The following is a 12,106-nucleotide window of genomic DNA, read 5'->3' as shown; positions in this document are numbered from 1 at the left end:
CCCCAGCAGAGCTCCCACTCCTGATATGGACACAGCAGAGCCCCCACTCTTCATATCCCAGGAGAGCTCCCAGTGCTGATATGGATCCAGGAGAGCTCCCGCTTGTGACAGAAACCCAGGAAAGCTCTCACTCCTGGAAAACCCAGGAGAGCTCCCGCTCCTTGGAGGAACACAGGAGAGTTCCCACTCCTGGTAGGATACCAGGAGAGCTCCCACTCCCAGCATGGACCCAGGAGAGCTCCCACTCCTGACAGGAGTCCAGGATTGTTCCCACTCCCAGAAACCCCACCCTGGGCACCACAATCCGCCTCAATCCCGACATAACCCTGGAATCCCGGCATGGTTAGGATTGCAAGGAACCCTTACAGCCCATCTGGTCCAGCCCCGCTCAGAGAGCAGGAACATCCTTCCCTGACAGCAGCCGAACGCCCGGCACGCCCCGGGAGCTCTGTCCCAGCTCGGGTCACTGCGGTGCCCCCGGGGTCCCCAGCCCGGGCACCTGTTGGTGACGAAGCTGTTGCTGACGCTCTCCACGTCGCCCAGCCCGGAGCTGCGGAGCAGGCGGTTCTTGCTGGTGTCCAGGGGCAGGAGCAGGTAGCTCATCCTGTTGGCGTAGTGGATGGCCTGGCTGAACACCGTGCTCTCCTCCTTCTGGATCAGCTCCTGCTGCTTCTCCCGGCTCATGGTGGGCCACAGCCGCAGCTGCTCCGACGCGATCTCCAGCGCGGACTTGGCCTCCTGCGGCTCCTCCGCGCTCTCCTGGAGCAGTGGGAAGGGGATGGGGGTTGTCTGCACGGACAGACCCGCAGGGATCTCCCAGAACTGGGGTGCAGCCCCTCATCCTCATCTGAGCAGGTGGCCCAGAGCAGGCAGCTGGAACGGGATTCCCAGAGCAGCTGTAACTGGATCCCTGGCAGTGTCCAAGGGCAGGCTGGACATTGGGGCTGGAGCAGCCTGGCACAGTGGGAGGTGTCCCTGCCATGGCAGGGCTGGCACTGGAGGGGCTCTGAGGTCCCTTCCCACCCAGCCCTTAGGGAAGAGCTCTCCTGGGCCCCCCCTGACCTGCTCCATGTGGTTCTCCTCGGCGCTGTCCAGGTACAGGGCCCGGATGTGGTTCTGGACGTCGCAGTAGAACATGGCCTCCCAGAACTGGATGTTGGTCCACACCACGTGCTCCTGCACGCAGCTGTAGGCGAACTGGGTGATGCCAGGGCTCAGTTTCTGTGCAGGGAGGTGGAAAAGGTCCATACAAACACAGCCTTTGTGCCCAGCTCTCTGCTCGGGTACCCCTGTGCCCGGCCCAGCCACTGGGAAAGCCCCGGGCAGGCAGGAGGGATGTCTGCACCACAGCTCCTCCAGCCTTCCCTCAAAATTCTCTTGCCCAGCGCCCACCCAGAGCCTGCAGGGCCCTGTGACACTGTTTTAGGGGAGGTAGAAGCTCATCCCAGCCCAGCCTGAGCACGGGATCAAGCTGGCATTCCAGCGCTACCCCTTCCCGCAGGTGTTGCAGCCTCCCCGGGAGCCTCGAGCCAGTCTGGGGTGGGGGGAAAGTTCTGTAGAGGTTGAGAAGTCCCATAGGGACACCCCCCTGCAGCCTCTGCCACCTCCAGGCATCCTGAGGGCTCCGGCGTGGGGACACTGTGGTCACTCGTGGTCACTCACCCTGCAGAAGGCGGTGACCAGCGGCAGCAGGGCGGCGGCGATGCCGTGCTCGTCCATGGCCGTGCAGTCCTGCGGGAGGAGCGGGGGTGACGAGGGGACTCGGCCCCCATTCCTGGGCCATCCCTGCTGTGGTGTCCCACAGGAAGAAGAGCCCCTGGCCCCACCCTACCTGGAGGCAGCAGTTCATCATGCGGATGACGAAGTCGAACTGCTGGTGGTCCAGCACGGCGCGGTTCTGCTGCACGTGCAGGTGCAGCTCCTGCGTCAGGCAGTGCCGGGCGGCCCGGCCCTTCATGGCACGCAGCACCGCTGGGAACAGCTGTGGGAACGGGGTTTAGGGGCTGGGATGGGGCCCGGGACAGTGGGACAGCGCGGGCACACGCCGGCTGTCACGGGATGCGCTCGGACGTGGAGATGAACCAGGGAAAAATTCCAGGTGTGGCCGGCTGGACACAGCCGAGGAGGAGGGGGAGGAGCCCGGGGGCACTGGGAGATGGAGGAATAGTGCTGAGCTGGTGTGGAGCCCCCAGCCAAAATCCCAGGAACACGAGGAGGGGGACACGTCCCGGGTCAGTGGTGGCCATGGCAGTGCTGGGGAATGGGGGACTTGGTGGTCCCAGAGGGATTCCCAATCCAAGTGGCTCCACGGTTCTGCTACTGAGGTGGGAGTGGGGCTCTGCTCCCAGGGAACAGGGACAGGAGGAGAGGGAACGGACTCAGGCTGGGCCAGGGGAGGGGCAGGGTGGGCATCAGGGACATTTTCCATCCCGGAAAGGGTTGTCCAGCCCTGGCATGGGGATGGAGTACCCATCCCTGCAGGGATTTCAAAGCTGTGTGGATGTGGCACTTTGGGGACAGGGGCAGTGGTGGCCTGCGCAGCGCTGGGGATGGTTGGACTGGATGGGCTCCGAGGCTTTTCCACCCTCAGCGCCTCTGTGATTCCACGGCCTTTTGACCCTCAGCCAACCAGCAGGACATGCACACGGACAGGAACATCCCCTCCAGCCCCAGAGGACAGTGACCCCCCCAGCTCAGCCCCCTCCTCACCTTTTTGGCCTCCAGCATCTTGTTCTCGAAGACGTAGGAGATGCAGTTCCTGACCACCTCCAGGCGCCGGGCGCTGTTGGCCAGGGCGTTCCCGTTGCGCTCCAGGATGGCAGCTGGGAACAGATTCCGGTCAGTGCAGGCAGGGTGGGACCTGCACCCCTGGGGGGACACGATGTCCCCCTCTCCCCAAGGCCGCGGGGCCTTCGGGGGTGTTGAGAGCCCCTGGGGAGCTGAGGACCCCACGGGGCAGAAGTTACCAGGGATGGAGCTGCTGCTTCTCCATGTTTTGCTCCTGTGGTGTGACCCAGAGCCAGCAGCCCCCCAGGACAGGGTCCCCCTGTGCCCCACACACCCATGGGGGTCCCAAGGGCACCACGGCCTCCAGCAGCCCCCAGGAGAGGGTCCCCCGTGCCCCACGTACCGATGGGGGGTCCCGAGGGCACCATGCACTTCTTCTCGGCCTTGACGGCCGGCGGGGCCGTCTGCAGCTTGGCCGTGGCCTGGTCGATGATCCACTGCACGGTGCCCTCGTCCAGGCGCGGGAAGGGCTTCTGGTGCAGGCGCAGGTGGCAGCCCTCGGTGGGCTTCTGCACCTTGTGCATGGTCACCGCGGGGTACGGGTTCTCCTGCGCAGGGACGGCCCCCGAGGTCACCGCGCGTCCCCTCCCGGGACAGGAGCCCTCAGCCCCCTGCTCTGCTCCCAGCCGCGGTCTGCAAGCCCCGGGATCTGCTGCCACGAGCCAAGGGCCACCAGGAGCTCCGTCCCTGCCAGCCGAGGCTCCGAGGGGCACTGCTGCCTTCAGGTGCCACTGGAAACCTCGGGCAGGGCCAGGGGAGGGGCAGGGTGGGCACCAGCAGGAATTTCCCCATGGAAAGGGTGCTCAGGCCTTGGCAGGGGCTGCCCAGGGAGCTTTGGAATGCCCATCCCTGCAGGTGTCTGAGGAATTCCTGGAGGTGGCACTGAGGGCTCTGGGCTGGGGCCAAGGTGGGGATGAGGCACAGCTGGGACTGGATGGGCTGGGAGGGCTTTTCCAGCCTCAGGGATGATTCTGGGATTCTGTGATCCTATAAAACCAGGGAATCCCACTCCCAGGACCTCTGGGCACAGGAGGATGTGCCGGACCACAGTGACAGTGCAAGGAGGGACAGGATCCATCACCACAAGCTTATGGAGGGGGGACAGAGTGACCAGAGTGACCAGAGCTCCAGCCCCGACTCTCCCTGCTCCGTATCCCCCGGCACATTCCCGCTCCTGCCCAGGGGCTCCAGGACTCACGTTCTTGTAGAGTTTCTCCGCCAGCTCCTTGATGTGCCTCAGGATTTTCTGCTTGTTCCCCTCCTCCGCCTTCATGCGCTTCACCTCATAGGCCACGAGCTGGGGAGCACAGGGGTGACAGGAGCAGCTCCAGCGCCTCTCCCAGAGCTGGGGCCCCAGCAGATCCCACTCGGGCCCCGGCAGACCCCACTCGGGCCCTGGGAGAGCCGGGGATGCGGGGAGCGGAGCTGCCCCAGGGCCTCACCTCGTCGAAGAGGTCGATGGGGCGATAGGGGGCCCCGCGCTCGGTGACGAAGCCGGCGAAGGCCATGCCCTCGAGCACCTTGGTGAGGAAATCGTCCTCCGTGAGCCCCCGCTGGCCCAGGAACGCCGCCTGCAAAGGGAGCGGCGCTGTCAGCGGCGCGGGTGACACCGGGCCAAGGACGGGCACCTGGGTGGCACTGGGACGGTGTCACCTCCTTCCCTGTGCCAGCCAGGCACAGCAGCGACAGCGCTGGCACGGGAAGCTGAGCCTCTGGCCCACGGCAGCAGGACAAGGGGCAAGGGAAGGGCTCTGGTGTCACCTCGGTGTGCAGAGGCAGAACACGGGGACGTGGGGACAGAGGAACTCCAGGATATGAGGGCACAGGGACAGAGGAATACAGGGCCAGAGGGACTCGGGGGCACAGGGACACGGGGACACAGAGGGATATAGGGCCAGAGGGATACAGGGACAAGGGGATACAGGGACACAGGGATACAAGGCCAGAGGGACTCAGGGGCACAGGGACAGAGGGATACAAGGCCAGAGGGACTCAGGGGCACAGGGACACAAAGACACAGGGATACAGGGACACAGGGATACAGGGACATGGGGATACAAGGCCAGAGAGACTCAGGGACACAGGGACAGAGGGATACAAGGCTAGAGGGACTCAGGGACACAGAGATACAGGGACATGGGGATACAGGGACACAGGGATACAGGGACATGGAGATACAGGGCCAGAGGGACTCAGGGATACAGGGACACAGGGCCAGAGGGACTCAGGGGCACAGGGGCACACGGACACAGAGACACAGGGATACAGGGACACAGGGATACAGGGACACAGGCACACAGAGCCAGAGGATTTCAGCTGGTCCCTCAGCAGTGCCAAGACCTCCCAAAATCCCCAGCTCCAGGCCGGGAGCATCCGAACACGCTGGGGCACGAGCAGGGAAGCGCTGCCTGCTCCGGGAGACCTCGGGACGCTCAAGGACAAACACGGGATGCAGGTGGGCCCGGCGGGGATGTCGGGGAGGTCACTGCCTGGAAAGCCGGGATTGTTTCCAGGATTCAGCCCGACTCATCCCGGCCCGGACGAGGCCCTCACCTTGTGGAAGCGGATGACGGGCTCGGGGTGGATGCGGATGATGTGCAGGCACCAGCGGTAGCCCTGCAGCAGCTGAGCAAACAGGCGCAGGAACACGGCCCGGATCTCCTTGTCCTGGAACAGGGAAGCACAGCCTGGGCTTGTGGGGCACGGGGTGTGGATGGGGCAGCTCCCAGGGCAGGAATTTCCCCCAGCACAGGATCAACCCCGGGGTGAGGGCAGGGAACGCGGCTGAGATTCCAGGGAAAAGGGACACGGCAGCCTGGACTCACTGCTCTGCCCCCCCCCAGAGCTGCACGGGGAGGAGAGGGAGCTCTACAGCTCCAGGAATGCTGGAAGCCCAAACATTCCCCATCTGCTGCAGCCCGGCCGTGAATCCGGAGCCCACGGCACTGCGGGATCCAGGCATGGCTCAGAGCAGCAGCCTCAGATGGACACAGGGCTGGAATGGTGCCCCAAGAACCGGGGTGTCCCTGGGGAACAGGGCCCCTGTCCAAGATCTGGGGTGTCCCTGGGGAGCAGCCCCACCCAGGGCCCCTGTCCAAGATCCGGGGTGTCCCTGGGGAGCAGGGCCCCTGTCCAAGATCCGGGGTGTCCCTGGGGAGCAGCCCCACCCAGGGCCCCTGTCCCTCCCACCACTCACCTGCATCTTGAGGGAGGAGGCGGAAATGGTGGAAGGGGGGAAGGCGAGGTCGGCCACTTCCAGCTCCGGGTCCAGGACCTGCCCAGGGAGGACACTCAGCTCAGGCCCCATCCCGGCTGGAAAAGCCAAGGAGATTTCCCCAGAGACCCCACAGCCCCTAAGGAAAAGGTCTGAGGGGCTTGGAGACAAAGCACGGGGCATTGGGAATGCTCCGTCAGGCCTGACCCTCCCTTGGGAGCACGGCTGGCACTGGGATCCAGGGAAGGGGCAGCCCCTTCTGCCCCCCACTGCCCCCGGAACGTGGAGCAGCAGGAGCTGTGGTGTTTGCTCCGGAAGGGCCTCGGGAACACGGGAGCAGCCAGGCCACGGCCTCTTCCAGCCCCCGGGCCGGGAGCCAGCACCCCATTCCCAGAAACCTTCGGCAAAGGAGTCCCCCCTCCGGCACTGCTGGACATCAGAGGGATTGCACTGGGAATGGCCCCTGTGAGAGGGGCAGCAGCAGCCCAGAGCACGGATGGATCCCTGCTCGGGGAGGAGTCCCTGCTGCTCCACTCCCGTGGAACGTGTGCCATTCCCAGGGTGTTGGCCAGAGGCCACAGGAGCAGGAACGGTGCCTGAGACAGGATCCTGAGGCATGGACAGGATCCCACAGAATGGACAGGATCCCACAGATTGGACAGGATCCCACAGATTGGACAGGATCCGGAGGCATGGACAGGATCCCACAGAACGGACAGGATCCCGAGGTACGACTCCTGCTTACAGAGCAGCCCCAGCTCCATTCCCGGCTCCATTCCCGGCTCCCTGGACACTTGTGTCATTCCCAGGGAACGGTGTTGGTGCCCCAGGGATGCAGGGAATGCCGTGGCTCTCACCATGGACAGGGCTTCCCGAGTCTGCTGGAGCAGGGGCTCGGGGAGCAGGGAGATGTGCACGCACTCGGGGACATTCACGGTGCCGCCGTCCAGGTCTGCGATCACCACGTCCAGCTGGAAGGGCGGGACAGCAGTGGGACACGGCCCCGCTTCCCAATCCTGCATCCCGCATCCCATACCCTGCATCCCATATCCCATATCCCGCATCCCATATCCCGTACCCTGCATCCCATATCCCATATCCCGCATCCCATATCCCATATCCCGTACCCTGCATCCCATATCCCATATCCCATATCCTGCATCCTGCATCCCAAAGGAGACGGGGAGCTATCCAGGGAGCAGCCTCTGGCTCCTCTCCATCTTCCCTGAGCACTCCAGCCCTGTCTCCCATCCTGTTCCCAAATCCAAGGACACACTGGGATCCCTCAGTGGGGGGACAGGGAGACACCCGGTAGGAGAGGGACCCGGCCATTCCCTCCGGACCCGGCCATTCCCCCTGGACTTGGCCATTCCCTCTGGACCCGCCCATTCCCACTGGTTCGTGTGGGACACCTGGATACATCCCGGGCTGAGCACACGGAGCCCGTGCCCCTGGGCACCCCTGGGATGAATCCAGCTGTCACCCGAGCCTGTGACACCCACCCTGCTCCCCCCTGGCCCCCCTGGCCCGGGGACAGGGAATGTGGCCCCTCACCAGCTCCTGGGTCTCTGACTGGAAGATGGAGTGGACGCCGATGATGAAGGGGGTGGGGGTGCTCAGCACCTCCAGGAGCTGGGCGGGCAGGATGGGCACGTAGGTGAAACTGCAACCAGAGACAGCCTCAAACATAGCCCCAAAGCAGCCCCACTGCAGCCATCACAGCCCCGCCCCAGCCCCAACCCCATCCTGGCATGGCCACACACCATCCCAGCTCCGGAGGGGTGTCCAGGGTGCTCCGGGCACTCCCAGCCCCTCAGGCACCACGGCCACACTGCCCTGAGAGGGACTGGGGCCAAGGCATGGAGGGACAGGAGGCAGGGAATGGCTTCCCAGTGCCAGAGGGCAGGGCTGGATGGGAAATTGGGAACTGGGAATTGCTGGCTGGGAGGGTGGGCAGGCCCTGGCCCAGGGTGCCCAGAGCAGCTGGGGCTGCCCCTGGATCGCTGGCAGTGGCCAAGGCCAGGCTGGACATTGGGGCTGGAGCAGCCTGGCACAGTGGGAGGTGTCCCTGCCATGGCAGGGCTGGCACTGGAGGGGCTCGGAGGTCCCTTCCCACCCAAATTATTCTGAGGTTCCCTGATTCCATGATATAATCCCTGTCTGGCCTTGGGGTTATAACCAAAGTCTGACCAAGGGAAGGTGCCAGCAGAGCCATTAACGCCAAAAGGAAGAATTTCAGGAATAATTTCCCCATGGAAAGGGTGCTCAGGCCTTGGCAGGGGCTGCCTAGGGAGGTTTGGAGTGCCCATCCCTGCAGGTGTCTGAGGAATTCCTGGAGGTGGCACTGAGGGCTCTGGGCTGGGGCCAAGGTGGGGATGGGGCACAGCTGGGACTGGATGGGCTGGGAGGGCTTTTCCAACCTCAGGGATCCCAGGATTCTGGGAAAAGGAAGGATCCTCTGGAACACCAGCAGCCTCCCTGCAGCCTGGGGAGGCCAGGCCAGCCCGGACACAGGAGCTGGCAGGAGCCCCGGCCCATCTGTCCCAGCCCCGGCCCTGGCAGAGCTGCCCAGAGCCCCAGTGCTGCCGGGGCTGTGTTCCCACTCCTTGTGGGACATTCCCAGCTCCCTGGAGCCAGCGGGGTTCCAGCCATCCCACGGGAGTGGCTTGGCCAGCACCAGCACAGGCACTGCTGGAACACCTCGCTCCTGCTGATGGGATCCTGGAACATCCTGAGCTGGAAGGGACCCACAGGGATGGTGGATCCAGCTGCTGGCCCTGCCCAGGCACCCAACAGCCCCACCCTGGGCATCCCTGGGAGCAGAGCTCCGGCAGCCTCGGGCTGTGCCCATTCCCTGGGGAGCCTGGGCAGTGCCCAGCACCCCCTGAGGGAAGAACCTTTGCTGATCTCCAACCTGACCCTGCCTGGCACAGCTCCTGTCACAGGGAGCAGGGAACATTTTCCAGCACTGCCTCCAGTGCCAGAGCCCGTTTTGCTTGGGAGAGCAGGGAAGCAGGGGTGGAAGATTCCCAGTTACTTCCCAGAGCCTGGGAGGCAGCGAGGGTGGGACAGGGGCACAGCTGGCACAGCCGGAGGCTCAGGGACCCTCACCTGTACTTGAGGGGGAACATGAGAGCCAGGAGGGCCCGGCAGGCGTCTGTGAGCCTCTGGTAGCTGCTGGACAGGAAGAGGATCTTGTGCTCGGTCAGCGCCGCGCAGAACAGGAACAGCACGTTGGTGATGCCTGGGCAGGGCACAGCAGGGGCTCAGGAACGGGGGGGTCCCTCTGACAGCCCTCAGGGACCCCCGACCCCACCTGGGCTGCAGCCCCCTCCCCATCCCTGCATCCTGCCAGCAGAGGAGCTCAGCATCCCCCAGAGAGCCACTCCTGGCTGGCCTCTCCTGGGTGGCACAAGGCAGCGGCAGCCCCCGGGCTGCTCCTGCAGACCCCAGCCCCAATCCCACCCTCCCGGAAAAGGGACGGCGCAGCGGGGCCGGGGAAGCTCAGCCGGGACAGAGCTCGGAGCTGCGGGCAGGAAGTGACAGGCAGGGCCCCCGGGTGCCACGGTGGCAGAGTGGGGACAGGGTGGCAGGGTGGGGACGCGGTGGCAGGGTGGGGACGCGTCTCACCGAGCTGGCGGAAGAGCAGGGCCACGCTGCAGCTGCTGACGGGCAGCGAGTCATTGATGGGGGTCTGGATCACCTGCCTGTCCCCCGCACCCAGCGAGATCGTCCTCTGCAAGGGAACACACAGCCGGTCACCAGGGCCACCCACACAGGGACCGGGACAGGGCAGCGGCAGCCAGACCCCCCCGGGCATGGGGCCGGGACCACCGTGCCCCGGCACAACCCCCGCCTGCTGCGGGAACAGGGAAGGGGAGAGACAGGGAAGAGGGGAAGGGAAAGAGAGAAGAAGATGCTGCCCCAGCACCCACTGGGTGCTTGACTGGGTCCCTGGGCTGAGGGGAGGGAGGGGACCTCCTGCAACGCCCCCAGACAGAGCCAGCGACGTCCCAATGGCCCCGGGATCCGCACAGAGATGTGGGACACGACGGCTCTCCGGGACACGAGGGTTCCCCCGGACTCAAGGGTTCCCCAGGATTTGGGGACTCTCCAGGACCCGAAAGCTCCCCAGGTCATGAGGGGTCCCCAGAACTCGGTGGGGCCTTCAGGCCATGAGGGCTCTCCAGGACACGAGGGCTCCCCAGGACTCAAGAGCTCCCCAGAATGTGAGGGGAATTTGAGCCCCTACGAGGCCCTTGGAGTCGAGAGAGCGGCTCCCCTATCCCAGCCCCAGCACCCCGGGCACAGGATCAGTGCTTCTTCGCTGATACCACCTCATATCCCCAGGCCTGAGCTCACCCCAGGGGCACTCACACATCCCCAGGCTGCCTCCAGGCCCCTCTGCTCCTCTTTCCACACCTCTCCAGGGAAAGCTCCTGCAGTAGCAGCATTCCCAGTGCAGCCACCTCCCAGCAGGAGCTCCCAGCTCCCGCCAGGAACAGCCCCAAAATCCACGGCTGAGCAGAGCCTGACCCCTGAGCTGGGTTGTCACAACCCCAGCAGGACACCCGGAGAGGTGTGCCTGGAATTCAGCCCCTTCCCAGAGCCCAGGGACACAAGGTGCCCCAGGGCGCCCTGAGAGCACCGGGACAGGGGCTGGGTCACAGCAATTAACAGAGGCTGCTAATGAGGGGACAGACCCAGATCGGGGAGAGAAAAGGTGGGGAAAAGAAGGTGGGAAAGAAAAGGAATTCGTACCACGGCTTCATCCTCCACGTCAGGCTGAGGTGGGACAGACAGAGAGCACAGTCAGTTAGGACACACGGACAGGGGACAGTGGGACAGGAGAGGAGCTCACAGACAGACACGGACAGGGGACAGCGGGACAGGAGAGGAGCTCACAGACAGACACGGACAGGGGACAGCGGGACAGGAGAGGAGCTCACAGACAGACACGGACAGGGGACAGCGGGACAGGAGAGGAGCTCACAGACAGACACGGACAGCGGGACAGGAGAGCAGCTCACAGACAGACACGGACAGGGGACAGCGGGACAGGAGCCCAGACAGACATGGAGTGAAAGCAACGCCTACAGCACCAGGAGGAGCACTGGACACGGCAGGAGAGCAAGAAATGCACGGGAAGTGCCACCACCAAACTGTCCCCCCTGTCACCCAGTGCCCGTTCCCACGGCACAGAGCCACCCTGCCCCAGCTGGGGGCACGGATCTGTGCCAAGCTCAGCGAGCCATGGTGGCAGGAGGAGCCGTCCTGCTCCAGCAGCCGCTCCTGGTCCTGCCGGGAGCAGCCGGATCCGGGCAGATCCCACGGGAAGGGACTGCAAACCCGGGTGGGTGCCTGGCACGGCCGTGGGACGGGCACAGCCCTGGGACGGGCAGCAGCTCACTCCGCTCCCTGGGGCACTCGCTCGGGCCTGGCTCCATCCCTGTCCTGCAAACACCCGGAACACTGCGGGCTCTCCTGGGATCGGCATCGCGCTGGGCGCCGGAGGGAGCCCCAAGCCTGCGGCAGCTCCAGCAGCACCTGCCCCAAATCCCGCTGTGACACGGGGTCAGGGAGCCTCCTCGGGGCCGGGCACAGCAGGGAGGAAACCCCGGTCTGGGGACACCAGTGCCCTGCAGTGCTGTCCCAGTGCCCCATGGAGCTGTCCCAGTGCCCTGCAGTGCTGTCCCAGTGCCCCATGGAGCTGTCCCAGTGCCCCATGGAGCTGTTCCAGTGCCCCATGGTGCTGTCCCAGTGCCCTGCAGTGCTGTCCCAGTGCCCCATGGAGCTGTCCCAGTGCCCTGCAGTGCTGTCCCAGTGCCCCACGCTGCTGTCCCAGTGCCCCATGGAGCTGTCCCAGTGCCCTGCAGTGCTGTCCCAGTGCCCCGCGCTGCTGTCCCAGTGCCCCATGGAGCTGTCCCAGTGCCCCATGGAGCTGTCCCAGTGCCCCGCGCTGCTGTCCCAGTGCCCTGCAGTGCTGTCCCAGTGCCCCATGGAGCTGTCCCAGTGCCCCATGGAGCTGTCCCAGTGCCCCGTGCTGCTGTCCCAGTGCCCCGTGCTGCTGTCCCAGCCTGGCCAAGGCTCCCCCATCGGATCAGC

At 65.1% G+C, this 12,106-nt stretch overlaps 1 protein-coding gene across 3 annotated transcripts in view; it reads right to left on the bottom strand.

Annotated features, from left to right (window-relative positions):
- Positions 1-12,106, bottom strand: part of SBF1 (SET binding factor 1) — a 62,243-nt gene that overhangs the window by 14,878 nt on the left and 35,259 nt on the right. For all 3 annotated transcript variants that reach the window (XM_082280161.1, XM_082280162.1, XM_082280163.1), the window contains exons 6-19: positions 9,632-9,737; positions 9,113-9,245; positions 7,556-7,664; positions 6,859-6,972; positions 5,984-6,061; positions 5,341-5,454; positions 4,230-4,358; positions 3,986-4,084; positions 3,131-3,335; positions 2,710-2,822; positions 1,832-1,981; positions 1,663-1,731; positions 1,063-1,221; positions 500-759 (exon numbers count right to left, since the gene is read on the bottom strand). In XM_082280161.1, the coding sequence (XP_082136287.1) occupies positions 500-759; positions 1,063-1,221; positions 1,663-1,731; positions 1,832-1,981; positions 2,710-2,822; positions 3,131-3,335; positions 3,986-4,084; positions 4,230-4,358; positions 5,341-5,454; positions 5,984-6,061; positions 6,859-6,972; positions 7,556-7,664; positions 9,113-9,245; positions 9,632-9,737 (1,838 nt within the window). The remainder of the gene's footprint in view (positions 1-499; positions 760-1,062; positions 1,222-1,662; positions 1,732-1,831; positions 1,982-2,709; positions 2,823-3,130; positions 3,336-3,985; positions 4,085-4,229; positions 4,359-5,340; positions 5,455-5,983; positions 6,062-6,858; positions 6,973-7,555; positions 7,665-9,112; positions 9,246-9,631; positions 9,738-12,106) is intronic.

Source organism: Coloeus monedula (genome assembly GCF_965178545.1).
Source record: "Coloeus monedula genome assembly, chromosome: 4".
Lineage (NCBI taxonomy): Eukaryota > Metazoa > Chordata > Aves > Passeriformes > Corvidae > Coloeus > Coloeus monedula.
This window is presented reverse-complemented; position numbering and strand designations above follow the sequence as displayed.